At 39.3% G+C, this 18,552-nt stretch overlaps 1 protein-coding gene across 12 annotated transcripts in view; it reads right to left on the reverse strand.

Annotated features, from left to right (window-relative positions):
• Positions 1-18,552, reverse strand: part of TRAPPC9 (trafficking protein particle complex 9) — a 450,420-nt gene that overhangs the window by 405,773 nt on the left and 26,095 nt on the right. For all 12 annotated transcript variants that reach the window (XM_038162115.1, XM_038162165.1, XM_038162154.1 and 9 more), the window contains 3 exons: positions 17,217-17,433; positions 14,547-14,690; positions 97-223 (listed from right to left, as the gene is read on the reverse strand). In XM_038162115.1, coding sequence (XP_038018043.1) covers positions 97-223; positions 14,547-14,690; positions 17,217-17,433 — 488 coding nt within the window. The remainder of the gene's footprint in view (positions 1-96; positions 224-14,546; positions 14,691-17,216; positions 17,434-18,552) is intronic.

Here is an 18,552-nt window from a genome sequence, read left to right on the forward strand (position 1 = left end):
ATCCACATGCATAAAGTGAGATGACTGCATCCTTTCAGTGTCCTTTAAAATTTGACAGGTACTGTGAAAAATTTAAAGATTGTGTTTTGGTCTTACTTCACAATAGGCAATTTGGTGAAGGGAACAGGAGGTAGCTTCAAACCATCTGGAAGAGTGATGACTTCCATTGTCCCAGGGCATTTTGCCGTGTAGCTTTCCAAGCTCTGCGTGACATCTTTCTTTTCTAGAAAATAAAATTGAAAAACAATTTCAAACTCACATTTAACTGAGACTATAGCCTTTTTTTGTACAAAATAACTCAACTGGCATGCCAACTAATTTCTGCATTCAGCATTTGGAGTTAAGTTCAAACTTGACAGATGGTTCAAATATAATTAAGTGACCTTAAGCAAAAGAGTTTTCTAGATTTCTCAGAATTTTTCAAGTGCCAGTCTATACCCATTTTTTTGTTAGGATTTTTTATTGTCAAAATACAATTTTTTACCATTCCATCAATAAATCTATATATCCAAACAAAACAATCAGCCTCACACATACTAAGGTTATTAATTATAGCATTGTATGGGAACAAGGACTGCTCTGAAACATTAAATTAACTAATATCAAAAGCAATGAAGAGAAACAAATTACTTTTGATGTTAACTTGTGTGAAAACTATCTAATACTCAAAATAATTGCACTGTGTTATGCTACTAAATCACAACAACAGGAAAGAAAGATTTTCTTTGGTTTTGCTTAAAAATACAAGAACATTCAAATATATATTATTTGGGTTGTCTTCAAGAATGTACAATGATTGCATATTAGTTTTATCCAGCAATTATTTTCAACGATACATAAAATTGTGTCTCCAGAAAAAAAATTAGTCTATTCGGAAATATAAAGCCTCAACACAAAATTGTATTTGATCTTTATGGTGCCTTCCAACCCAAACCTTTCTACAATTTTATGATTCCCTATTTCTCTGATGAAATGGAAGTCTGCAAACAGAGAAAAGCCTGGCAGTGTTTGTTTAGAGGGGAGAATGAGGCAGCTGAAAAGACCTATATTGTGTTGAAGTGAATATTCAAAAAGTGTTGGGAGGAACCTTAAGATCCAACCCCCTGCCATGGACAGAGACACCTTCCACTGGACCAGGCTGTTCCATGTACTACCAATAAAAATAATTATTCAATATCCAAACTGTATCTAGAAAATTAACTTAAAATATCTAAATACTCAATGATAAAACTAAATAGGAGAGGGGAGGGTGTTAACAATTAGCTGTCAGAAGTAGTGCTACCAGAAAAACATGAGGTGTACTGGATTATGCAGCAAGGTTTTGGTAGCAAGGAGGGGCCTTTGGGAGAAGGCACCAGGGTATCTCCATTCCAGACAACCCCAAAACAAACCCCGCTGCTGCCTAGAGCTGGGCCAGTCAGTTATGCTGGCGGCACCTCTGAGAGAACATATCCAAGAAAGGGTAAAAAATGCTGCATAGCATCTGTGAGAGGGAGGAGTGAGAAAAATGTGAAGGAAACATATCCTGTAAACCATGCCAAAAGTACCAAAACCTGCCCAAAACACCATCTTGGGCCTTGAAAAGCACAAACATCCAGCAATGCTTGTGCTGCCCACACCAATCCAGCTCAGTTTGTGAATTCTACAGCCACAAGGAGTACACGCTCCTTCAGAGCAAATCAACATTGATTGTAATCCCCTTCACTATGGAATTAATGGCACGTAACTGACAAATTGCCTTGCTCGTGTCTGTGTTTCACTGAACAGTCTCTTGAGCCATTCTCCACATCTTAACTGACTGTTGGGAATGATCCCAAAACCACATTAATTAGACATCCATATAGACTCAGAGCAGCACAGCACAGCCAGAAGCTGTAGTGGTTCAAGGCTGAGTATTACCATCAAAATTTCAGGTTATTTGCCATATTATGAGCAAGCAGAATCCACCGAGATGGAAATCTTCACAGCTACCAGGAATGATGAAGGTAATGCTACAGCATCTGCTAAATTGTGCTTGAAACCAAAAGTCTGCCATCCCAGAGCACTGCCTTTCATTCCCTAGTGTGAAACACTCAGTTATTGTTCTCAAAGAAAGCAGGCTGCCATTTGCAAGAATAATTTGTTTACAGACTTTTGAGTAACGTGGTTATTTCCTGGTAGCAGCTCCCCATGCTTTCCATTAGAAAAAAGCCAAACCAAACCATTTTTCTATGTTGATGTAGTGTGAAATATAGCTTTAAACATGCTGCTGCCAGGCCAGCAGCTCAGTTCCTTTTTTTTAGCACCACATCTCAGCCAAGATGCTGAAGGAATCCACATCAGCAGGACACGATGGGAAGCATTCACAAAGCAAAAGAGCTGCCGAATCCTGCCCAAGAGCCACTTCTGAAATCCAGCACTGGAACCTTCTCCCTCAAGGAGCACCTCAGCTCACTGACCTCTGTGGCTTAATGGTTGCCAAAAACCTGCTACAGCCAATGCAGCTCTGAATTCTCACAGCTTCTGGCTGCCTGACATCCTGTTCTGACAGAACCTCCTGGGAGGAGCCACTGAACTCCTCAGCCTCCCTCCTGACCCACAGTTAGGAGATTTCTGTGATTGTTATCACCAGCACTTACCTTTTTGAAAAGAAGAGACAAAAACCAGCTGCTCTTGGAGGTCTTTACCCACCTGGTGCCTTCCTGCTCGTACAGGTCAGCAGGAAGGCAATCACCACTTGATCCTGTGACCTGTGAATTCACCTCAACAGCTTTAAAAGCCTGTCCTGCAGCTGGGAGCACTACTGGATACCCTTGTGTAGGTATTAGAGACTCATTTATTGAGTGAGGAGTGACAGCTTATTTTCTCATCTGGATTAACTATGTTCACAATTTTTTCCCCTCACTTTCTCCCCAGACTCACTGAAAGACCAGGATCACAGAATGGCTGTAACCAAATAAAGCTGAGCAAAGCCTCTGGCAGCACTGGCACGTCAGCACATTCCACTCAGCTTGTTCAGTATAACCTCACAGTATTTTGCCCATTTCATACCAAATTGGTCCTGACAACCAAAAATTTTGCAAGTCCACCCATACTCTTAGAATTTCATTGCTCAACTACTTCACCTCAACATAACGAGCACTGGTTTTGTGTCCAAGCTGTTTCAAACCTTCTTCTAATATTAGAACATAAAAATCTGAGAGCTTCAGATGCACAGTCAGAAACCATTAGTGATTGAAAGCTACTAAATGTGAAAAAGACGAGACTTTCTGCTCATTTCACAGTCCTGTGGAGCAGTATTTCACAATAATGGAGCCATTGAAAAATCAGACCAGGACAGGACAGAAGGTCAGTTATAGAATAACATTTTTAAGCACTTTAGTAACTGTGATTTAACAGTGTAACACAAACAGCAGTTCATGTCTTGGCAGATAACACAGAAAATGAGAAGAACGCAATTGCTGTAACTGTGCTCTTGAATATTTGAAGAAATTTAAAATAGCTGTACTTGGGTTCAGTCACTACCCACTGAACACTCAGGCAAAGAATAAAAACACAACATTTATTCTTTGGCAACAATAGGTTGATGTTGTGTTGATCAAGTCACAGTGTCCCCTGCAGGACAATCTACAGCCAGGTGAAATAAAGAAAGAGAACATTTCCTGTCTGATCCACTAATCCCACTGGAACAACTTCATTTCCTTATGGAGCTCAATAAAATATTGAAAACAAATAGCTCAACACCTTCTGACTCCAATTTTACCTCAGTGATAGGCCCAGAATCAACATTCTAACAAAACCCCTCATTGCCCAGGGTGCTTTGTGCTGGCTGAGCTTTCTCCTTCTCCCTTGAAGACATCAAATAATGGTGACAAAGGAGAAGTCTGAGGAGAGCTCCTGCAGCAGTCCTGACCCAACTCTCTCAGGACAGATTCAAACATCTCCTTAATGAGTTAACAGTAACATATAACAAGACAGAAAAGTCAGTCTGATGACAGGAAAAAAACAAGAGAAAAAGCAGTGTTTGCACCCATAGATATGACCTTCCAGTGCCTGGAGGGAGCGTACAGGAAAGATGGAGAGAGACTTCTTACAGGAGCATGGAGTGACTAAGGGTAAGGGGAAATGGATTCAGACTACAGGAGGGCATGTTTATATTAGATATTAGAAAAAAAAACAACCCTATTTTCTGAGGCTGGTAAGGCTCTGGCACAGGTTGCCCAGAGAAGCTGTGGCTGGCCCATCCCTGGATGTGTTCAAGGCCAGGCTGAATGGGACTTGGAACAACCTGGGATAGTGGAAGGTGTCCCTGCCCTAAGCAGAGATGATAACTTTAAGGTTGCTTCCAACTCAGACTATTCTGTGATATTTCCTTCACACACCCACACAAAATGAGAATTGCTTGGTGAGCCCTAGAGAAGAGAAAGTTCATGTCTGCATCCAGGGGAATCTTCAGTCTCACTCTGCCATGAAAATTCAGTGTACTCTTTAAACTAAAGAATTTCATAAAGGCCACAAAATACATTAAGACCCTCACAAAAGCTGCAGTAGGAATTGATTATTCACAGACAGCAACAACCACACACCTTTTACTCTGCAGCTAACCACAGACTGCAGGGGGTGTGCAAAGCTCCTTTCAGGCGGTGCCTGAGCTGTGGTTTGTGCAGGGAGCACCACATTTGTGTATCCAGGGCATCCCCCTTTCCCAAGCACAGCCAGGCCACAGGGGTGAGCAAAGCACCTGGGCAGGACCTGCAGGATCAATCCACTCCTGCATCACCAGGGCTGGAACTCAGCAGACAGAGCAGCTCCTCTCCCTGCAGGCAGCACCCTCTGCTTCTCCAATCCATTAACTCTGACAGGGACTGGGCGATGGCACTTTCTAGTTTCAGTAGCAAACCATTAATATTTTTCTGAAAAATACATGGAGCAGGTAAACACAACTTCAAACTGCTCAGAAATCTCTTACTTGAACAAGCTGCTTTGGCAGCAACACAGGAACCCTGAGTGTTCATCCCACTACTGCAATAAATGTGTGTGCTCCCTCCAGACTCCAAAGCTGTTCTTAGGGAGAAAGGCACTGGCAGTCAGAGAGTATGAATCCCATTTTTTTAAGAAATCAAGCAACATAAATCTCTAAATAAACACAGCAGAGACTAATAAAATTCACTGTTTGACTTAGAGAAGAGCAGAAATGAGAAGAAAATAATTGATGTATGCTACCAGAGAGTTAGACCTGTTTTCATGACCAGAGCATCTTGAACTGTATCAGAGACTGACTCCACCCACACAAAGGATTCAGTTATTTGCTGTGTAATAGCTCATCTTTGAAAAATAAGTTCTCAATTTACTACTAACTTTGCAGGAAAGGGGAGGAAAATAATATTTTAGACACAAAAATAGCTGTCTTTTAGAAGCAGAATGTCTTCCACTTCTAAAAAGACTGTCATGGAGACAAAGAATAGGAAGAGACTACTAAACACATCACAGTCTTCCATTACAAGAGTTTTAATAATTGTATAAAATGTATACACATGAAGTCCCAGCAAGTTTGCACCAAAATATTTCTACTCAAAACCTGACTTAAAAAAATCAACATAGCTAAAGACAGTTCATAAAGACACCATTAAAATTTCAGTTTCTGGTTCTCCACCATATCTCAGAACTTCAGATGTCTGCATACTTTCAGTACTAAAAAAAAATGCATTTTGTACATGCAAAATCAGTATATCAAACACTGAAATCAATATTAATTTTTTCAGGTTAAGGAATACCAGGAGTCCTACCTTTACAAAAAGTGGAGTAAATTAGACGTAGATAACTTCTGTAACAATAAATGAAGTTCAGGACTGCTGTAAAGCTGCTTATGGGCAAGGCAGGTTTTGTAATTATTCCCAGATACAATGGTGTAACTGTTAAACACATCTGATTCTGGATTTTATGTGGAAGAAGAAGAGGCAGAGGATGGAAAGAACACCACATTGATTTCTGCAGAACATTTTCCCCAATATACTGTTATGCACAGAAATTTGGCCAGAAAGGTTTATCACAATTCAAAATTTCTATGCCTCCACCAGTGATCTAAACTTGCTTCAGAAAAAGGATTATTTAATCACTGAAAAAACTGGGAAACTGTCTGAAAAACTTAAAATGAAGACATGTCAGCTCTCTCTCCTAATGTAGAGTTGAGTTTTCCCATTCCTCTGTAAAAACATCTCTTCAGCATCACTCCTACCCCACTCATCTTCCCTTGGCACATCCATTCCCGCTCACTGGACATCATATGGGCAGTTCACTAAGGCACATGGATGATCCATTTTTAAACATGGATATTTCTTTTTCCATATATACTGCCAATTTCAACAACAGCCTTGACTCCAGTGCTTTAATTTGAATTTAGGGTGAGAGAGCAGTATTGAGTCTGTTAAATGTCATATAAAATATATTTGAATTTTAGCAATATAGCACCTCCTAAAATAGCTTCCTTTGGTACAAAAAAAATTAGCACTTAATAATAATACAGCACAAATTCTTCATGTCTTCATCTGTCCAACTGAAGTAGCTCATCCCCAAAGGAATTTTTTCTCCTGGAATAAAAATCTTGCAATGTGCTTCCCTTTACACACTTGTATTTTTTCCTTCAGTTACCTGAGGGAAGTCACACTTCTTCAAGATCAGAGGTACCTACATGAAGACAGCAATTTTGGGCTAAAGCTCAAAGACTTCATTTTGTTCATGAGTGACCTTAAGAAATTAATAGGAAATTTCTGCCATAAAAAGCATTATTTTACTGTAACAACTGAACTGCTGATCATAGCCTAAGCATCTGGCTATGGCACTGGCTGGAGTTTTTGTCTGTACCTCACTGACACACAAGTCTAAGCAAAGATAAATCATGTGTGAGACTTTCAGGCTGGTCTGTAATGTTAAATATTTGATTCAGAGTACATTATTTTTGTCATATAATACATGAATTAAAAATTTGTTGTGTTTCATATTTAGTGCTATGCAAATGAATTTAAACCTTTTATTCCTGTTGCTAGTTTGCTCCAATTCATTCAAACTTCCAAAAAAAAAATCAAAGTCTAAAAGACATGTAATTCAGGTAAATAAACTACACCCTCTTAATAAAGCAGTTTGAGCAAAGTTATTTAATGAGTTGGCTTGTCTCTACAAGACACAAATTCCAGGGAGATATTCTAAAAGTGGGGGGGGTTAAAAAAAGCAGGAAGAAGTGTAGCAGGAACACAACAGTGCTAAAGTTTGATAGCACAGAACTGATGAAAACACAGAAGCAGATGAAAAGCAGCAGAAGTCACAGCACCATCATGAATAAGACTTAACTGGCTTCTAAGAAATCTCCTTCTACTTCAAAGAAAATCTCCCAAGTCTTTTATTCCAAGCCACCAGAAAGCATTTCCATTCAGGCTTTTTTAATATATTCATTCTTAGACCACACTGTGCCACTGCTATACATCAAACACACCAGGTGACAAGTCTGTTTAATTACATTTTTATAAATATATATACACACATACACTTATTTATATATAAGTACACAGGCAAGATATGGCATTAAGCTGAAGCTGTGAAATATTTCAAAGTAATGGCTAAGAACTACCTAGGCTGCTATAAATATTGCCTGGTAATTATACTGTAGATTTCCATCTTCATCCTGAAATCAGTTAATCTGAATATTACAAGACCAACCCAAGTAGCTCCCTTTTGAAAGGTTTATTGGTTGGGCAATACCAACTTGCAGGTACTTTGTCAGCTGAAATACAACACAGTGCATTAAAACCAGTTCATCAGTGTCAGTTAAGTAAACTTCACTCCAACTCTGAAGTTTACATCAAGTTTTAATTTGCACTAAATTCTCTGTTCAGTCTGATTAAAACATCACTCTTTTTAACTCTTGCAGTCAGTAACATTTACCTTTCCAAAAAATGAATTTACACACTACAGATGATCTATGCTGTCCTAATTTAAATGCAATTTAAAGTATTTTAGGCATTGCAGCCCAAAAGAGAAGCTGCAGAGCAAAGCAGTTGTGCCTTCATTGCACAGCTTTGGGGATTACCTGTGACAGCACCAGCAGGCTCTGGAAGAGCAGGATTCCAACACAGGATCTCTTATCCTCCACTCTCAAGTAACATGATCACAATCAAGTCTACTCTAGAAATTCTTCCAAATAACCTCAGCTTGGCAACAAATTGTGATATTGTCACTTTTGCAGTTTCCTAATAGCTGACATCTGTTTTGACAAGTGCTGCTTTGGGCTGGGTGGAGTTAATTTCCTTGACAGTAGCTGGGCTGGGGCTGTGTTTTGGGATTTGTGCTGAAGGCAGCATTGATAATACAGGGATGATTTGGTTACTGCTGAGTTCATGACTGGGAATCTCTTTCCTCAACACCCTAAACTCATTCACTTATTGTTTCTATCTCTTCTAATCATTAATGAACCAACATACCCATAGATGGTTTTGGGTTTTTTGGGGGGATTTTTTGTTTGTTTTTTTAATTCAGGAATACTATATCAATTAAATCACACTTATTTAAATGCTCCATCATTCCTTGAAAATAAATCATGCTTCAAATATGCTCCAACCTCTTCCTATTAAATCACAATTATCTACACACCTACTATTATTTGCTAGAGCTTCTTATAATGCACCCAGTACTGAGGCCAAACTTCTTGAACTCCAGAGGGGTTCAAAGGATGGAATTTGGTTTAACTCACTTCAAGAGAAGCATCCATGACCAGGGTCACTTAGTCAGTACTGAGACAGCCATAGATGTGTAAGGGGAGTGATGAATCTTGTAAAAAGAATCACTGCTGTGGCCAGGGTCAGTAGGAAGACTATGACATAGATATATCAGCTGGAAGAACTTCCATTCCTCTTGAACTCTTAAAAAAATACAGCAACGCACTTGCCATTTGTAATTTTAAAGTGAGGATAAAAACACTTTAAGAAATTAACTGCAACTGTAATTCAGCTGTTTAAAATTAAAATGCTTTTAGTGCCTTTGAACCTTATCTGGTACCTGAAATTTATTACTGTTCATTTTACAGTTCAGATCACTCCCCACCATAAACCACCTCTAATTACATTTCAAAATAATTTCACAGATTTATTCTCTGTAGAGGAAGGACCAGACTTGGAATCTTCTTTCTTAAACAGAAAACCTTGATCGAAATGTTCTGATACAGCTCAATCTTCCCTGAGTGTCTCTTTCCATGCCTCAATTATCTTTCAGTTCTGGCAGGCTTCCTGCTTCTGAGTGAAGTTTCTTTTTTTTTTTTTCATGAGTTGAGCAAGTTACACCTCAAAATCTTTTCTGGGCTTATGTCTTTATTTGTAATATTTATAATCTTGTTTCCTCTAACCTAAATATGAAAAACAGGAGAAAAAAAAGAAGAGCAGCATTATGAGAATAGGCAGGAGAGATGGCAAACAGAGGGGAGAAATGGTGAGCAATCAGCTCAAACTGAAATGAGCTGAAACTCTCAACAACTCTGACTACAGCTCTGAAAACATGGGCAAATCAGAAACTCACAGCAAGATTTGAACCAGAGAACAGGAGGCAGTGAGGTGAACAGAGTCACAAGCTGCTCCAGCAGCCCCTCAGAAAAAGATGCCGTTTTAAATTATTCCAAGCCCAAAAGTTCTTTATAGGCTCACAGGTTATTCTTATCCCCTGCTCCAGTGAAATTCATCTAGCCCAATCTCTGTGGGGAGGTATAACCCACCAAATCCCTGTGCAGCTTCACTTCATTTTCCCAGGTTTGGATGGAAATTCAGGACAATGTTACAATTTTAAGAAAAGATTCTCAGAAACCAAGTCTGGTCCTTACTGCTGCTTGGCAGGAGGGCTACAACGGGTTAAAGTCATTTCCACATTCACTTGTGGCCTAGCTGTCAATTTTCAGGAGCCCATTTTAATATTCTTCCTTATTTTCCATACTTCCACATAGCAATTTGAAATTTAAATGACACTGAAGGAATGCATATGCAATCTGTTCTATAAATAAAAATGTCTAAAATACTGCATAATTCCCTCTTTCAAAATGCAAGATGGAAAGGCATATTTTAAGAGTTGTAAGACACCACGTCTGACATCACCAAATTACACTCAGTCCAGGCTCATCCATAATTTCTGAAGATTAACAAGGTTTGGGGTTTCTTTCTTAGATCAAGCTCATCACTTCTTGGCAGAAGGCACAACCACACCCTGCCAGCTGACATCTCACCTGAGCACGGCAGGCGTGAAAGGAAAAGGTTCCAGAAGTGCTCTCAGATTAATGCTGTGAAGACCCTCAGCTACCAACAAGTGTCCAAGGTGGCCTTCCCAGCCAACACTGACAAGTCCATCCCAACAGGATGAGGGGAACTGAAAAAGCATTCAGCAGAAATTGTGGCAGAAATTCTTCACTAGTTACAATGATCTCAGTACAGGCTGAAAATAAACATCTTTAGTGGCATCCATTGATTTAAGAAACAACCACACAGAGGAAGGACAGACACACCAGGATATTCTGGGAAGTTCTCTCAAGAACAAAGACCTCCAAGCCCCTGGTCAACAAATGGAAAAGTACCTCTGCATGTTTAATGCAGAATCATCATGGAGTCAGTAGTTTTAATTCATTAAGAACATGACAGAGCAGTTGAGAGCTCAGATGTGAAGGCTGTCACCTCACCAGAAGACTGGAAAGAACTCGAGCACAGCAACAATAACCACAGTACATGAAGATCTTGGCAGGACTACACTGAAAAGTGCACATTATTTCCCAAACATCAAAATAGATGAGCCTTGAGGATCTTTAAGGAATTAGCCCACCAAAAGAAAAAAAAAAAAAAAAAAAAGAATGGAATACTCCTAGCTCCATCCCATCCTATGCATGGTGAGTGAGAAAATGCAGCAGGAATCCTGAAATCCTGGAAACCTGCTGAATGTCTGAAAGAACATGAACTTGCAGGGGTGAGGGACTGTTCTGATCTGCTCAAGCTGAAGAGAGACAAATTTTGCCTTGATCCACAAATGCAGGAAGGAATTAGGTTCTGAACGTACCCAAAAGAAGATTAAAACACAAACGAGGTTAAACGTTGGGATCTAAAGCTAAAACTCAACTTCATTTTTTTGTAGTGGAGGAAAGAAGGAGGAAACAGGAAAGCAGGAGAATGCCAGCAGTGATGATGAGAAGCACAGGAAAGGGCTACCCCCACCACCATGGCTCCAGCACTGCTCACAGAGTGCCATGGGAGATCTCCCTGGGTGCCACGGGGCCTCCTCAGGGACCCTCCCAGATCTTCCCAGCCAGGGAGCAGAGCCAGGGCAGCAGCACCAGCAGGGTGGAGCAGCCAGGACAGCAAAGACTCCAACATTTTGTAGACCTCACAGATTTTTGGCAGGTTGGGCCCTTGCTTAGAGAGGATTTTGTGAGTGGCAACCTCACATCCACCTCCCAGAACAGCACATGACTGGTGACCTTCATCTCTGCTCTCAGAAAATCCATTGGCTGCTCCACAGTACCCAGGCCAAGTTCATCTGATGTTCCCCAAGTTCATTGCTCCCTTCCCTAAAATATCAACTGCAAGGTCTTTCAGTGGTCTTCAAACAGGTGTTTCTAAAAGAAAGCAGTTCAAAGCTCTCACTTTCAAACCCAAAATCTTCCAAGAGGCAATGGAGAAGCATTCCCAACTCTGTACTCGTTCACCACAGGACTGCCTGGTGAGTGGACAGTCCCATTTCCTTAGTAGCTCTTTCCATATAATTCTGTGTTTAGAGAGGCCCTAACAGATGAGCCAACTCAGAATTATTTGCACTCAATGCAAGCCACAGCCCTTTAAAGAAGTATTAATATTATAAATGAAGAGCCACAGTAAAATAATGGCATTTTTCCCAAATATCTGACATTACTCAATTTAAATTCACTGAGCTGTACAGACAGTTTTGTTTCAAAAAGCATTATGCAAAAGATAGATTCAATTCCAAGCAACTTTGCAACTGCACATTTTAATTCTTATTTAAAGAAAGTGATTCTTAAGGGCTTGTTACCATTAAAACATAATAGCTTCAGATTAGAGGTTTTACACAGAATTTAGCACCTCTTTTTGCTTAGCAGTAGACTGCATTTTACATATTTATGCAACTAAATAGCTTAATTTTAAATCAAACTTTTAGCTTCCATGTTGTTAAAATAGTGACTGACATCTCCCATTTACTTGATGATACACTATTTAGATTTGCCAGTCTGCATGGTTGGAGATTCAAGTACATTCAAGTAAACACAGACAAGCTGTATTTTAAAATGTGTGATTCAATTCAAACATTAAATTTTGTTTTAAACACAAACGAGTTTTGACTAAGCATTTGTGTTCCATTAATAGAAGCAAGAGTTTCTAATTAATAGATCTAGATTTCATAGGAACAAATAAATCTCAGCAGCTGAACTTCTAAATGGAGAATAAATCAGTATCCCAGCTTCAACTGAACTCGTAAATGAACAGAATTAAATTTAAAAATGAGAAAATGTTCTTTTTTTGTGTCTAGAGGCAGCTAATCCTGAGAGAAAAAGGGTTAGAAGGTCAAGTTCCAGAGCCAAATGTTTAGCCGGTAACTCTCTCCCTCTCAGCTTAAGAGTTTTGACTTTTATTTATTCTAATTTTAAAAATTATCTGCAAACTACCCAAACTTTAAATACAAGAATAGGATTTAGCAGATAATCAGTAATAAGCTTGAATAAAAATATGAAGTTTATTTAGGAAAGAACACATTCAAGTGAAAACTATCTTTTCAAAAGAGTGAGTTTTCCTCCACCCTGAGGAACTGGGACTTTCTATGCAGCATAGGAAAATAGTAAACTCTGAGCACTCTTGAACTCCAATACCACTGCATTATTTCTGTTTTCTAATTAAACCTTCAATTGATTGACAAAACCTGGAAATTTCAGTCATGTGGCATCAAAGAATTCTAATGACACCGTTTTACCAGTTTATAAGGGAACAGTTCACAGTAAGTAAAACTGTAACTAATCCTCTGCCTTCAATTGTCTTGCTTTTGTCCTTTACTACAATTCAAAATTGAAGGTTTGTTGGTTTATTTTTTCCTAATATTCCGATATTTTTAGAAGAATTATAAATTTAAAGTAGTTTTCTATGCTAAATGGACCCTTGCACAACATCAGTTTGGACTTGATGATCTTGGAGGCCTTTTGCAACCTTAATGATTGTATGGTCACACAATATCAATCTCAGCAGAGTTACCAAAAAAAAAATACAGGCCAGATATAAAAATACATTTCTGGAATTTCTTATCAATAAAAGACACCAAACTCAAGAGCAGGTTCTATTTTGGATGTATTCAGGAAAGAAGGAAAAAAAAAATTCAACCGTTTTTCAAACACATGGAAGAATATTTAGTTTGATTTTTTCAAAGGCACTAAATATCACAGTTATCCTAGGCCCAATGAAACTGGAAGCTTTACTCAGACATACAATGTCTGGAGGCAAAGAACACAGAAGATTCTTGTCTTTAGGAGTTCAAACCTTTTTAGGATTAGGGATTAACAACATCACATGTGGAAATGCAGCGTGGAGGAGTTTAAAACCTTGTCTTCGGCACAACTTTCCATACATATATCAACAAAGCTCCACTGTAAGTCCTGGAAAATCCAAGGACCTTTTGACAGCAAGTAAGATCTACAGGCAAAAAGCAAATTTATTCCAGTTTATAGTTCCTCTCCTTCCTCCAGCACTGATTTGAGCCACTAAACAGAGGCAATAAAGCAGGCAAATACCTAAAGTTTGCCAACAAAGTTCTTTGCTGCAGGAGTCACTAAGGGGAGAGATTTGGCCATAACTGAAGGAGAAAAGAAAAAAACTCTATACCTTTTACTTCCATCCTCTTTATTGTAAAAGAAGGATTAATAACTGGAAAATAAATGCATTTTTTTACCTGGCTTACTGAGAAGCAAAACCAATCTTTAAAAATCTTTTAGCACTCATTAAGATCATTGGTCACATTAGCTGGGTGATAAACAAGTCACTGTGGAATATTTTTTTCCTAAGAAGCACAATACAGAATAACACTTGTCACTTCTGGCTTTTCCAGGTGATTCTGTAAATGCTACATGGTCCTATCCCACAGAAGGGTCCTCACACACATCATTCCCATTCCAAATCATCCACAGACACGTTCATTGCATTGTCAACCTCTGACAAATCAAATCCTGTTAAAATATATTGCTGAATAAAATAAAAAAGGAAACTGAAGAAATGTAGAGGAACTTAAGGCCACTGTCCCAGTTAAACACTGCTTAACTCAGCTCCATCACACTCAGCTTCTAAAAGGTAGAAACACAGAATGGTTTGGGTTGCAAAGGACCTTAAAGATCATCTAATTTCAACTCCCTGTTGACTGGCTACCATCAACAACCCATACACAGAACTCCCCAACCTCCCTGCTCTCCATTCCTTCCCAAATTAATTATATTTCAAAAGAGAGTTACATTATTTGACTGTGGGTCAGAAGAAAGTGCAAACATCTGCTTTTTTAACAAGTCCTACCTTGGTCAGAAAGGAAATCCAGCATGGTCTGGAGCAGGAAGGAGAGATGCCTGACACACAGGGCAGGATTGCCCATCCTCCTGGAAGCATAGACCAGCTCATGGAGCAGACGCATCTGCACTGCAGCCCATCCCCTGTGAGTTCCTGGCAAAAATGCAGGTAATATATAATCATCATATTTAATATAGTGTAAAGGTGAAAATCATCACAAACACATTGGTTATTGTATTTGCAGGAAATGCCCCGACAAAGGCAGGAATGATGCATCTGACTCCATCTTATCAGAAGGCTTTATTTATTACTTTATAATGCTATGTTATATTAAAGAATACTATCCTATACTATACTAAAGAAAACAGAAAGGATACTTACTCAATGCTAAAAAGATAATAATGAAAACTCGTGACTCTTCCCAAAGTCCCAACACAGCTTGGCCCTGGATTGGCCAAGGAGTCAAACAACTCACACCAGAATCCAATGAAACAATCACCTGTGGGTCAACAATCTCCAAACACATTCCACACAGGAGAAGCAAATGAGATAAGAATTGTTTTCCTTTCTCCTGAGAAGCTGAGAAGCCTCAGAGAAAAAATCCTGGGCAAAGGAATTTTTTTCAGAGAACGTGAATGCCACAATTGGTTTTGGTTTTCTTCACATGCTAAGCAGTAATTTTATGGCACTTATACCAATATCACCCAATGGTTGTTACAAAATCCAACCCTTGTACTCAACACAAAAAATGGGATTGTTGTATTTACTTGGATATCTAAACATGAAATCAAGTTTTGTTTTACATGCTTGTCTATCGAATAATAAATGTACAATTAAAATTCTGAAGATGAAGTTAACACTTCCCAAAAACCAAAATGACACACAAAACCTTTGAAGTTTTATATTTGTTTAAATTCTCTGGACAATGCACATGAGATTTCATACAGAAATTGAAATCATAGAATCACAGAATGGTTTGGATTGGAAAGGACCTTAAAGAACATCTATTTCCAACGCCCTGCCATAGACAGGGACACCTTCCCCCAGATCAGGTGGCATAAAGCCCCATCCAACCTGGCCTCGGATGCTTCCAGGAATGGGGTAGCCACAGTTTCTCTGGGCAACCTCTGCCAGGGCCTCACCACCCTCAGAGTAAAGAATTTCTTCCTGATATCCAGTTTAAATCTACTCTTTCAGTTTGAAGACATTTCCCCTTGTCTTGTCGCTCCATGCCCTTGTAAAGAAAAAAAAACTACCCAGTAATTCTTAACTCTCTTTAAAGATCAAGCAAGAGATACTTATTTCTAAATGCTTTCCCAGCCAATAAAAGCAATGAAACTTTAGAACACAAGGCACATATCCTGATTTTCAGTCTTTAAGTTTCAGACTCTGAATTACTTCATAGTTGTACAGTTATCTATGGGAAGAATAAATAGATGATCTTAACATAACCTTCCTTTCAGAACCATAATATGCAGCACTCTTCATGAAGTTTAACCTGCTTTTAGTAGTAAGCAACAGCAATAATTTTTAAGTAACAGATATTTCGAGATGTTCAATACTTCATAAACTTCAACAGCCTTCCTTGCAATATCACCCATCAGCATTTGGCAAACTGTTTTAGGAATATTTACTGCAACCGAACCTTAAGAGTTTATATTTTGAGAGTCTCATTATTTTTCATGTGTGAAATGTCATTTCTATCTTAGAATTTGCAGTGATCTTTCCATATGTCTCTAAAAGAGCCATTTTGGGGATAAAAAACGAGATAACGCACTTCAGTGCAGCATGAAGGTAAGATAAAAATGAAAGATAAATACCAGTCATGTCCTTTCTTTGCTATTTTAATTATAATTTCTTGCAGAACTTCTACAACTACTTCTCCCAACACAGTTCTATCCCAGGTCACAGCATATTTTTCCCAGCACATTCCCTCTTCCTAGCCTCTTAGTATCTTTCCACCCAGTCCACTTGGCATTTGCTACCTCCTCTCACATATAAATTGACTGCTAAATCACAACCGTTTCAAAAAACCCCAACACTAACCATCCACAAACACAGCTCAGCCCATCACTTCCTGCTTCTCCCCTGCAGCCACAACATTTAGGGAATGGCCCCCAAAACTGCTGCTGTATAACACAATGCAAGGTAGTGGTTTACTCAAAAGGAGTTGCCAAGCAGCAATTTAGCTGTTTCTGATCTCATTTGTGGGAAAATGTGACATATTTGACCCTATTAATTACATTATATGTATCTATATATAAAAATATGTCACAGGATTTTTACTCTTTCCTTATAAGATCAAACAGCCACAAAACCAAAAGAAATACAATTTCTGATGAGACAGCTGAGGGCACTTTAATTGAAAAAAATAATCCAAAATAATATATGACCTTTTTATGTACTGAGAAGCATATTTTTCAAAAACATAAGAAACTAAGGTTTCATAAATAACCCATAATTACTTCCTGCAACCAGGGAACCACAACACCACCACATTCAGCAGTGGCTTGCAGAAATTTGAAATTACTGGAACAACACTAAGAGAAAGTGAGGGTACAGTGTTAAACAACTGCTTATCTGCTGCCATAGTCTCAGATTAGCAAACAATTTAGGTCCAGCATGAAATCTCTCAAGGAAATGACTATGGAAAGCCAGCTAAGTGGCAATCCCACTGACCTTTGCTGAAGTCCTGAGGGTCCAGGGAGAGGCTGTAGCCAGGCAGGGTCTCCAGCAGCAGTTTGTAGCAGGCCCTCCAGCCGGGCTCGGGGATGCTGGGCGCCGCGCACTGCATGGCCGCGATGCGCTTGAAGAACGCCGATTTGCGGTGGAAACCGATGCGCTCGTACAGCTCCGACAGGATGCTGTAGCGCTGGATCTTCTCCTCTTCTGAGAGCTGCAGTTGGAAGGGAAGGGAGGAAAGGACTGGTTTTTATCAAGATTTAAAGTGCTGAGTTTTAATAAACAAGCAGGAGGAAAGACACAGTAGCAGACACTGGCGCTGCAGAAGGCCAGGGATTTGCACACAGCCAGGCATGACAGCTTCTGCAGCCAGGAAAAGTTAAGCTTGGTGCAACTGTTAATAAAAACTGCAAAGATGGAATTCTGCAGCTTCAACTTTATTTGTAAGTGGTACTAACAAGTAAACAGTCGAAACAGTCAGTAACAGCTAAACAGCTCCATACTGTATGGAAGATACTTAATATGATATTCATGTGAATGAAAGGAGTGCAAAAATACACCACTTCAAAGATTTATTGATTCACTAAGATTTTCATCCCTTGAAGATTGAATCTAATCTTGAAATCTCAGGCTATGAAAGCAAGAAACTACTGTCTCAAATTTTATGTCTCTAATCTTGTAAACCACAAATTTTTCATTCCATGACACTGTACTGTGATTTATACACCGTGAGATTGAATCACAGAATCATAAAATGGTTTGGGTTGGAAGGGACCTTAAACATCATTTTGTTCCAACTTCCTGCTATGGGCTGGAATGTCTTTTTCTAGACCAGCTGGCTCCAAGCCGCATCCAACCTGGCCTTGAACACCCCCAGGGATGGGACATCCACAGCTCCTCAGCCAAACCTGTGCCAGGGCCTCACTGCCTTGCACAAAGCAGATTTTGGAGAGCAGCAGTGAGTTCAAGGGGAGCTTTTCCCAACAAGGTAAAAAATAATGTTAAAGTAGCAAAATATCATAGAAAGACACAGACCCAGAATTCTTCACTGAGTCAAGTATTGGAACAGCCTGCCCAGGGACGTGGTGGAGTCATCATCACTGAAGGGCTTTAAAAGATGTGTAGATGTGACACTTGGGGACAAGGTTTAGTGTTGGGCTTGCCAGTGCTGAGTTAATGGTTGGTCTTGAGCTCTATTCCAACCTAAACAATTCCATGATACATTTGCACACTGCCAACAAGTGAGGTGGAATTTAGTTAAAGTCCAGTTAGGCTTAAAGCTGAAACCAACTCGATAAGGAACTACCACCATGTGCTTCTTTAGCTTATCAGT

Source organism: Motacilla alba, chromosome 2 (assembly GCF_015832195.1).
Source record: "Motacilla alba alba isolate MOTALB_02 chromosome 2, Motacilla_alba_V1.0_pri, whole genome shotgun sequence".
Taxonomy (NCBI): domain Eukaryota; kingdom Metazoa; phylum Chordata; class Aves; order Passeriformes; family Motacillidae; genus Motacilla; species Motacilla alba.